Source organism: Scylla paramamosain, chromosome 46 (genome assembly GCF_035594125.1).
Source record: "Scylla paramamosain isolate STU-SP2022 chromosome 46, ASM3559412v1, whole genome shotgun sequence".
NCBI lineage: Eukaryota > Metazoa > Arthropoda > Malacostraca > Decapoda > Portunidae > Scylla > Scylla paramamosain.
In genome coordinates, this window is record NC_087196.1 from 5,140,858 (window position 1) to 5,150,857 (window position 10,000).

At 43.7% G+C, this 10,000-nt stretch overlaps 1 protein-coding gene across 2 annotated transcripts in view; it reads left to right on the top strand.

Moving 5' to 3' along the window:
• LOC135094549 (zwei Ig domain protein zig-8-like) overlaps positions 1-10,000 on the top strand; it is a 64,126-nt gene that overhangs the window by 42,710 nt on the left and 11,416 nt on the right. For both annotated transcript variants that reach the window (XM_063994726.1, XM_063994727.1), the window contains exons 5-6: positions 7,267-7,477; positions 9,688-9,815. In XM_063994726.1, the coding sequence (XP_063850796.1) occupies positions 7,267-7,477; positions 9,688-9,815 (339 nt within the window). The remainder of the gene's footprint in view (positions 1-7,266; positions 7,478-9,687; positions 9,816-10,000) is intronic.

The window sequence follows — 10,000 nt, forward strand, 5'->3', positions numbered from 1 at the left end:
TATTTATCTATGAATCTATTTAATCTCTGTATTTATCTCTCTTTCATTGTGTCCCTGCAGTCCTCCCTTCCCCTACAGTAAACTTTCACGCTAAGGTGGAAAGTTAGATGAGATGCAAATAGTGTCGTTATTATTATCATTATTATTATTATTATTATTATTATTATTATTATTATTATTATTATTATTATTATTATTATTATCATTGCCATACGAATACACATACATACAGAGAACAACAATAACAGCAACAACAACAATAATAATAATGGTAGTAGTAGTAGTAGTAGTAGTAGTAGTAGTAGTAGTAGTAGTAGTAGTAGTAGTAGTAGTAGTAGTAGTAGTAGTAGAAGCAGCAACAACAAAAATAACAAAACTAATAACAGTAATAATAACAAGGAGACAAAAATGAGTGGAAACGAAACATATGAAGAGAAGGGAGAGGAGAGGAGAGAAGGGAGATGAAGAGAAGATGAGAGGAGAGGGAGAGATAGATTGAAATAAAGAGAAAAAATAAGAGAATGAAGGAGATGACATGCAAAAAAAGACGAGGGTGATTAAAGAGGGGAATAATGAGAGACTGGGAGAGAGTGAGATAACGAGAGAGAGAGAGAGAGAGAGAGAGAGAGAGAGAGAGAGAGAGAGAGAGAGAGAGAGAGAGAGAGAGAGAGAGAGAGAGAGAGAGAGAGAGAGAGAGATTGCACAAGAGGAAATTCCGGATAAAGGAGAAGATTAAAGGACCAAAAAGTTAAAGAAAGAAAGAAAGAAAAAGAAAAAGAGAAAGAAAGAAAGAAAAAAGAAAGAAAGATATTTAAAAATGCAAATCAATGATAAAAACAGAGAACCATAATAAAAACGAGAATTTCTGAATAAAATAAGAAAGTAGAAAAGGCGAAAAAGAAACAAAAGAAAAGGAAGAAAGAGGAGGAATTATAAATCTGGGGATACTCGTAAAAGAGGAGGAGGAGGAGGAGGAGGAGGAGGAGGAGGAGGAGGAGGAGGAGGAGGAGGAGGAGGAAGAAGAAAGAAAGAAACGAAAATAAGAAATATAAAGAAAGAAAAGAGGAAGAGTAAAAAGAACAGTAATACGAAGCAAAGCAGAAGTTAGGTTAGGTTAGTTAGGTTAGGTTACGTTAGGTTAGATTAGATTAGATTAGGTTAGGTTAGGTTAGATTAGATTAGATTAGGTTAGCTTAGGTTAGGTTATGTTAGATTAGATTAGTTTAGATTAGGTTAGGTTAGGTTAGGTTAGGTTAGATTAGATTAGGTTAGATTAGGTTAGGTTAGGTTAGGTAACGTTAGGTTAGGTGAGCTTAGGTAAGAATAGGTAAAGTTAAATTAGATAAGGTAAGGTTAGGTCAGGTTATGTAATGTAAGGTGCGACAAGGTAAGATAAGACTAGATAGGTTAGGTTAGGTTCTGGTTGGGTTAGGGTAAGCAAGGTTAGACAAAGGTAAGGCAAGGTGAATGAAGGTGAGGCGCGGCCAGCACAGGTGAGCGGGGCGGCCGAGGCGAGGCAATGAGACCAGCACAAAATTGGGTGAGAATGTTAACGAGGCTTGTGAGAGGGAGAGGGAGAGGGAGAGAGAGGGAGAGGAGAGAGAGAGAGAGAGAGGGAGAGGACAAGGGGAAGAGAATGGGAGGATGAGAGGGAGAGAGGGAGTGTACATGTGGAAGAGAATTAGAGGATGAGAGGGTTAAAGGGAGAGGACGGAGAGGAAGGAGAAAGAAAGGGTGAAAAGGAGGAGAGGAGAAAGAGAAAGAGTGGAAAATTAGAGAATATGAGAGGAACAAAGAGAGAGAGGAGGAGAGGACATGGGAAGACCTTGAATGGGAGAGGATAAGAGGGAGAAAGAGAGGGAGAGGAGGAAGAGGACATGGGAAAGATCGTGAATGGGAGGATGAGAGGAAGAAGACAGAGGAGGGTGAATGGGAGAGGAAGAGAGGGAGAAGCAAGAAAAGGGTGAAAGGGAGAGGATGAGGAAGAAAAGGAATGATAGAAAGAACAGAAAGAGGGAGAGGGAGAGTACATGAGAGGGAGAGGGAGAGGGAGAGGATGAGGGAAAGAAAGACACACAAGCTGATAAAGAAAAATGAAAAAAAGAAATAAGGAGAGAGAGAGAGAGAGAGAGAGAGAGAGAGAGAGAGAGAGAGAGAGAGAGAGAGAGAGAGAGAGAGAGAGAGAGAGAGAGAGAGAGAGAGAGAGAGAGAGGGTAAACCACGGAATAGGCAAGGCAGAAACAGAAAGTGCAAATAGGTACAAGAAAGTGAGAATGGAAAGAGAGAGAGAGAGAGAGAGAGAGAGAGAGAGAGAGAGAGAGAGAGAGAGAGAGAGAGAGAGAGAGAGAGAGAGAGGGGTAAAGGAAGGAAGGCAGGAAGGAAGCAAAGGAAGGAATGGACAAAACAGAATACATCTCTCTCTCTCTCTCTCTCTCTCTCTCTCTCTCTCTCTCTCTCTCTCTCTCTCTCTCTCTCTCTCTCTCTCTCTCTCTCTCTCTCTGACCTTCCCCTCGTTTCATCAAGAAATAAAAAAAAAATAGAAAAAAACAAACGCAGAAGGAATTAAGAAGACACGGGGAATAAACGAGAGAAAGAAAGGGAATAGGAAAACACGAATAAAAATAACAAAAAAATAACAAAAAACATAACAATAAGAATTAAAACCGCATATAAATGTAATCGTTTTCTCTTTTCAAATGCAATGTAACGACACAGGTGAGTCAAGAGGAGAGGCACGTAATTAAAGGGCGCAGGTGTTGTGCAGGTGTGGGGCAGTTGCGATTTCCTAGGCCAGGTGAGAGAGGGGCTGGGGCAGGTGTTAATTAAGGACAGGTAAAAAGAAGGGATGTATGCATAGAAGAGTAAAGAGGGAAGGGTTAGCGCTGGACAGGTGTTACAGTCAATTTAGATAACACAGGTGAGGTGAGGTGAGGTATGAGTTGGTTGGGTTGGGTTAGGCTTGGTTTGGTTTGGTTAGGTTTGGTTAAGTTAGGTTAGGTTAGGTTAGGTTTGGTTAGACTGGATAAGATGGGGTAAGGTGATGTGAGGTGAGGTATAGTTAGGTTAGGTCAGATTTGGTTTGGTCTGGTTTAGTTTGGCAATGTTGGTTCAGTAATATTAGATTGGATAAAGTAAGGTTAGGTTAGGTTAGGTAAGGAAAGGATGAGTTAGGTAAGGAAAGGTAAGATTAGCTTGAGTTACGGTAAGTTAGATTATGTAAGGCAAGATAAAATAAGATATGGTAAGGCTGGGTTTGGTAATACAAAATTAAATTAAATAAGGTAAGGTTAGGCCAAGGTTAATTTAGCTAAGGTTAAGTTTTCAGGTGGGTATGACAGGTATGAAAGAATATTTGACATAAAAAGAAAAAAAAACAGGAAAAAGAAAGACAGGCATGTGAAGATATATAAAAAGCATGTTTGCAAATAGAAAATACAGGTTTGAAAACGTATGCAAGGCGTAGATAGAAAACGGAATAACAGGCGTGGAGGGGTGGCCAGGTGTGAAAGTGAAATTCCAGTTAACCCTTTCACTGTTATTTGATACATGAGACCTTAATGGCAAACCACGCCGACACATTTCATTTCTTCCGCAACCGCCACTAAAGATACTGCTATCTATGCATTGGAAAACCTCATCTTTTAATGCATTTCCTTTCTCGTAGGTGTTTGTGAAGATTATGCAGTACTTTTGGTGGTGTTTGCCGCATATTGCACTGAAAGGCTATTAAATTCAAAGGCCACGTGTGTGAAGATATAAGAGAAGCAGGTGTGCAAATCTGGAAGGTAGGTAAACACAGGTGTGCAGGATGAATAAAGAATAAAGGAAACAGGTGTGGACGATAAAAATTAACATCATATAAAAAAGTTAGATGTGTGAAGATATAAGAGAAGCAGGTGTGCAAATCTCCTGAAGGAAAAAAAGGCAGGTAAAGACAGGTGTGCAGGAATAAAGAATAAAGGAAACAGGTGTGGAAGATCGAAAATAAATATTAAGCTCAGATATAAAAAAAAAAAAGTCAGATGTGTGAAGATATGTGAGGAGAAGGTGTCTAAATCTCTCCAAAAACAGGTGTGGAAACAGATGTGCAGAATGAATAAGAAAGAAACATGTGGAATATCAGACAGAAAGATAAGGAAAAAGTCAGGTGTGTGAAGATATGGAGAGAGAGAGAGAGAGAGAGAGAGAGAGAGAGAGAGAGAGAGAGAGAGAGAGAGAGAGAGAGAGAGAGAGAGAGAGAGAGAGAGAGAGAGAGAGAGAGAGAAACAGGTGTCCAGATCTCTCCAAAAACAGGTGTAGAAAAGGATATGCAATGAAACAGATGTGAAATATCAAGCAGAATATGTAAAAAAAAATTAAATTCAGGTGTTAAGTCAGGTGTGTGAAGATACAAGACAAGAAACAGGTGTCTAAATGCCCAAATCTGAAAGAAACACGTGTGAAAAGAAATATGCAATAAAACAGGGGTGGAATATCGATAAGAAAGGTAAAAATAATCAGACTCAGGCATGGAAAGTCAGATATGTGAAGATATAAGAGGTATCTAAATGCCCAAACCTGGAAACGGCAGGTGTACAATAAAAAATAAATAAAAAGAGGCAGATGTGGGAATCCAAACAGAAAATAAAAAAAAATCGTACCAAAATAAAATTAAAAAAAAGAAAACAGGTGCGTGTACGATACGTGGAGCCAAGGCAGGTATTTTCAGGTGTGTGCAGGTGTGTGGGAATGCATGTAGTGTAAGAGCGAGGGAAGGAAATAGGAGTTAGTGTGAAAAAGGTGAGTTAAAAGATAAACCAATCACGTTAATTAAAAGTTACCTGAGACCCAAAGGTGCTAAATTCATACAGGTAGATCGTACCGTCATTCCAACACCTGTGAAGTGTGTGTGTGTGTGTGTGTGTGTGTGTGTGTGTGTGTGTGTGTGTGTGTGTGTGTGTGTGTGTGTGTGTGTGTGTGTGTGTGTGTGTGTGTGTGTGTGTGTGGATGGCAAGGTGGTAATAAAAAGTGGGAAAGAAAAGGAGGAAACTAAAAGCATCATGTATTATTTCTCTCTCTCTCTCTCTCTCTCTCTCTCTCTCTCTCTCTCTCTCTCTCTCTCTCTCTCTCTCTCTCTCTCTCTCTCTCTCTCTCTCTCTCTCCCCTAATGTATGAGGGATTATTTGCTTTAAAGAGCGCGAGATTGGGATTAATGAGAGGGATTTTTATGAGAGAGAGAGAGAGAGAGAGAGAGAGAGAGAGAGAGAGAGAGAGAGAGAGAGAGAGAGAGAGAGAGAGAGAGTTAAAGCTGGGCTAGCTCAGTTATGTTAAGCTCCCCTCTCATTCCCTCCTCTCCTTCTCTCCCTCCTTCTCTCCTTCCTTCTCTCCTCCTTCTCTTTCTCTCTCTCTCTCTCTCTCTCTCTCTCTCTCTCTCTCTCTCTCTCTCTCTCTCTCTCTCTCTCTCTCTCTCTCTCTCTCTCTCTCTCCTCCTTCCCGCCTTTCTCTTCAGACAAGTGCAAGGTTAAGCTGTGTTGCGGCTGGAATGCTCGCTCTCTCTCTCTCTCTCTCTCTCTCTCTCTCTCTCTCTCTCTCTCTCTCTCTCTCTCTCTCTCTCTCTCTCTCTGAGGCCTTTTAACATGTCACTTTATTACTTATTCCATTTTCTTAGAGAGAGAGAGAGAGAGAGAGAGAGAGAGAGAGAGAGAGAGAGAGAGAGAGAGAGAGAGAGAGAGAGAGAGAGAGAGAGAGAGAGCTGAAAGGGATAGACTAAAAGAATAATGGGGATAAAATAGACTTAGGAAAAATAGATGAACAGAGAGAGAGAGAGAGAGAGAGAGAGAGAGAGAGAGAGAGAGAGAGAGAGAGAGAGAGAGAGAGAGAGAGAGAGAGAGAGAGAGAGAGAGAGAGAGAGAGGGGTGGTGGGGGGATAGCTAAGACCCATCAATAATAGAGTGTTTTCAAGGTGACCTCACTCTTGCCTTAGAAATTGTTAAAAAATGCAACAAAAGGAAGAGATGAGGAGAAAACAGGTGAGTAGTGTCATGAGGTGTGGCAGTCACTGAGGCAGGTGAGGAGACGGGGACACGGGGACACACGGGGATACTGCTACTCACTCACTCAATCGTTCACTCACTCACTCACTCACTCACTCGCTCGCTGTTCTACGTATTCTCTCTAATCTTGTGTTGAAACGTGTAAGATTAAAATTTGTATTTCCGCCAAAGCTATGAGTTATAAGAGACCAGATTATACTAATAAATAAATAAATAAAGTAAAGAAAAAAGCAAATGAATAAATAAACAAATAAAACGACAGTGGTATTAATCTGTTATTGAGGCAGGCGAGAACACAGGAACACTGGAACACAGGAACACTGGAACACTGGAACACAGGACACAGGAACACCGCCAGTGACTGATGCTCCCACTCACTTGCTGATTGGTCTCCCGTCTTGTTTTGAGACGTGCGGCAAATTTATTTCATCCCCACGAAAACCATTAATGAATTGTAAGATACCAGGTTGTTTTCATTTGGACGACTCAATATCTCAATATCAAATAGGAGTTTGTGTGGAAATACAATGTTAGAGTGTCGCACGTTTGAAAACAAGACGGGAGGAAATGCGTGCACCAATCAGTGAGTGAGTGAGTGAGTGGCAGTGTTACCGTGTCTCGTCTCCTCACCTGCCTCAGTGACTGCCACACCTCAAGACAGAGCGAAGGTGTTTGTTAATTCTTGCATTATTATGTTGGACAGGAAATATGATACACTTAGGATGAAAGAATAAAGACAGCGGTCAACTCTTGCATTAGAAATATGAACAGAATCTAAAACACAATTAGAATGAAATAATACAATGGAGAAACTGTGAAAGAACCCCGCCTAACTTAACAAAGCCTAACCAAACAAAACTAAATGAAACAAACAAAACGAAAACCCTGACCAAAACAAACCCAACCTCACCTCATGAAGCCAAACAGGACCAAGGCAACGCAACCAAACCAACCCAACCAAAGCCAACCACACACTACCTCACCTACCTAAGCTTTGGATGATTTAATTGACTGTTTTCTTTGGGGAATGGTACCTCAATGGCGCTTTCTCTCTTTTTTTTTTTTACTTTTTTTTGTTGCACTAAGACAAAGACCCTTTTACATAAAAAAACTAACCTCACCCCCTCCCAACCTCAACCTAACACACACCGGCACGCACACAAATCATCACGTAGGCTCATTCACTTAACCAAACCCCAGCAGCCTTCCCTCACACCTGCCGTCTCCCCCACAGGTGTCTTGGATCCGCCACCGGGACACACACATCCTCACGGTGGGCTCCTTCACCTACACGAGCGACGAGAGGTTCTCCGCGCTGCACCGGGAGGGCACCAACGAGTGGACGCTACAGATCCGCCAGCCCACAGTGAGGGACACGGGGCTGTACGAGTGTCAGGTGTCCACCAAGCCCACCAGGGGGTTCCTCATTCATCTGGCGGTGGTGGGTGAGTGTTGGACGGGGCTTAGGTTGGGTTGGTGAGGTGTAGTTTGGTGTGGTTTGGTTAGGTCTTGGTTTGGTTGGGTTTAGTAAGGTTAGGCTGCCTGATTCATCTAGCGGTGGTGGCCAAGTGTTGGGTGTGCTGTGGTTATGGTATGCTTTCACTGGTTAAGAGGAGAGAAGGTACAGGTAATGTTGAGTTAGCTTAGGTTTAGGTTGGGTTGGCTTCGGTTCGGCTTTGTTATGTGGTGTGGTGTGGTGTGGTGTGGTGTGGTGTGGTGTGGTGTGGTTAAAAGGAAGGAAAGAGGTTAGAGGACAGAGGCTAAGTTAGTTTAGGTTAGGTTATGGTTTGGGTTACCTGCGAGTAAGTTATGTTAAAAGGAAGAAAGAAAATGGGCAGAGAGAAAATAAGAGAGGAAAATAGTAGGAATAGTATTAAAGAAAGAAATCTATATTTTCTTGGTAATCTTTCCCCTCAAATTACTTAGAATTCAAGAAATTTAGATTATTAATAAATTAGCATTAGGATAACAAAAGGAAGACTACAACATACACACACACACACACACACACACACACACACACACACACACACACACACACACACACACACACACACATGTACGCATTGTAATGTCATCGGCTTTCAATAGACATCAAAGACTTCACATTTTCTTACGTACACACGTACACACACACACTTACACGTACACACGCACGCACGCACGCACACACACACACACACACACACACACACACACACACACACACACACACACACACACACACACACACACAAGGTTAACTCAGAATCCATATTTACTTACAGGTGTGTGTGTGTGTGTGTGTGTGTGTGTGTGTGTGTGTGTGTGTGTGTGTGTGTGTGTGTGTGTGTGTGTGTGTGTGTGTGTGTGTGTGTGTGTGTGTGTGTGTGTGTGTGTGTGTGTGTGTGTGTGTGTGTGCCCGCGCGCGCACGTTTTCTCTATTGTTCCCAAGTTTATCAAGTGTTTGCTCTCTCTCTCTCTCTCTCTCTCTCTCTCTCTCTCTCTCTCTCTCTCTCTCTCTCTCTCTCTCTCTCTCTCTCTCTCTCTCTAAGCTTCAACACATTACACCATTAAACACTCCATCCATACACACACACACACACACACACACACACACACACACACACACACACACACACACACACACACACACACACCTTTCCTCCTGTCATTACCAAACCGACATGACTAATATTACTCTCTCTCTCTCTCTCTCTCTCTCTCTCTCTCTCTCTCTCTCTCTCTCTCTCTCTCTCTCTCTCTCTCTCTCTCTCTCTCTCTCTCTCTCTCTCGGTAATTCACTCTTTCAATCAATCAATCAATGAGAAACAGTTTATCCACCCTCCTCTCTCCCCTCTCGCTTGACTCTCCCTTCCCCCTCAAACCATTAACTCCCCTCTCCCCCTTTCACAAGCCTCTATCTCCCTTCTCACTGACTCCCCCTCTCCCAACAGTTCCTCAGGCTTCTAACTTTCACTAGCCCTCTCACAATACTTTCTTCTTCCTTCTCATTGACTCTCCCATCTCCCCTCTCATTGACTCCCCCATCTCTCCTCTCCACAGTTCCCTCCCCCTCTCATTGACTCTCTCATCTCCCCTCTCCCCATTTCCCCTCCCTCTCTTACTGACTTACTTCTCCCCTCTCTCTTCTCCCTTCCCTCTCACTGACTCTCCCCCATCTCCCCTGTCCACAGTTCGCCATGCTTCTTCCCCAGACCACTAACTCTCCTCTCACTCTTTCCTCTCCCCACTCCCTCACTACCTCTCCCCTTCTCTCTCCCTATCCACAGGCTAATAACTTTCTTCCTTCCCTCCCTCCCTCCCTCCTTTCTCTCCCTCCCTCCCTCCCTCCCTCCCTCCCTCCCTCCCTCTCTCTCCCTCCCTCTCTCTCCCTCTCCCCAGGCCTTTAATTCTCCTCTCCCACTCTCACTCTCTCCTTCCCCTCCCCCTTTCAGTAATTATCCCTGCGCCTCTCCCCATTGCCCTTTCTCCTCTCGCTAACTCTTTCTCCTCCCTCTCCCTCTCCCTCCCACTCACTCTCCCATTTCACCAAGGCCTCTCACACCTCTCTCTCCCCTCTCTTTACCAAACCGCTAACCTCCCACCTTCCCCTCTTACACTACCACAGCCCCCTCTCACTCCCACTCACTCTCCCCTCTCCCCTCTCCCGCAGTGCCCCAAGCGAGTATACTCCACGCCCCTGAGATCCACATAGACGAAGGCAGCGCCCTCAACCTGACGTGCGTGGTGGCGCCCAGTCCTGCAGCCCCCGAGTACATCTTCTGGTACCACAGGGGAGAGGTGAGGGAGAGTGGGGAGAGGAGAGGCTGGTGAGGGAGAATGGGGAGAGGAGAGGCTGGTGAGAGTGAGGGGGGAAAGGGTGGGAGGTGAGTGTATGGGAGAGAAAAAGTATTTGTGGGAGAGGTGAGGGAGAGAGAGAGGGTGAGAATGAGGGTGAGGGAGAGGCAGGAGAGGGGAGAGCTAGT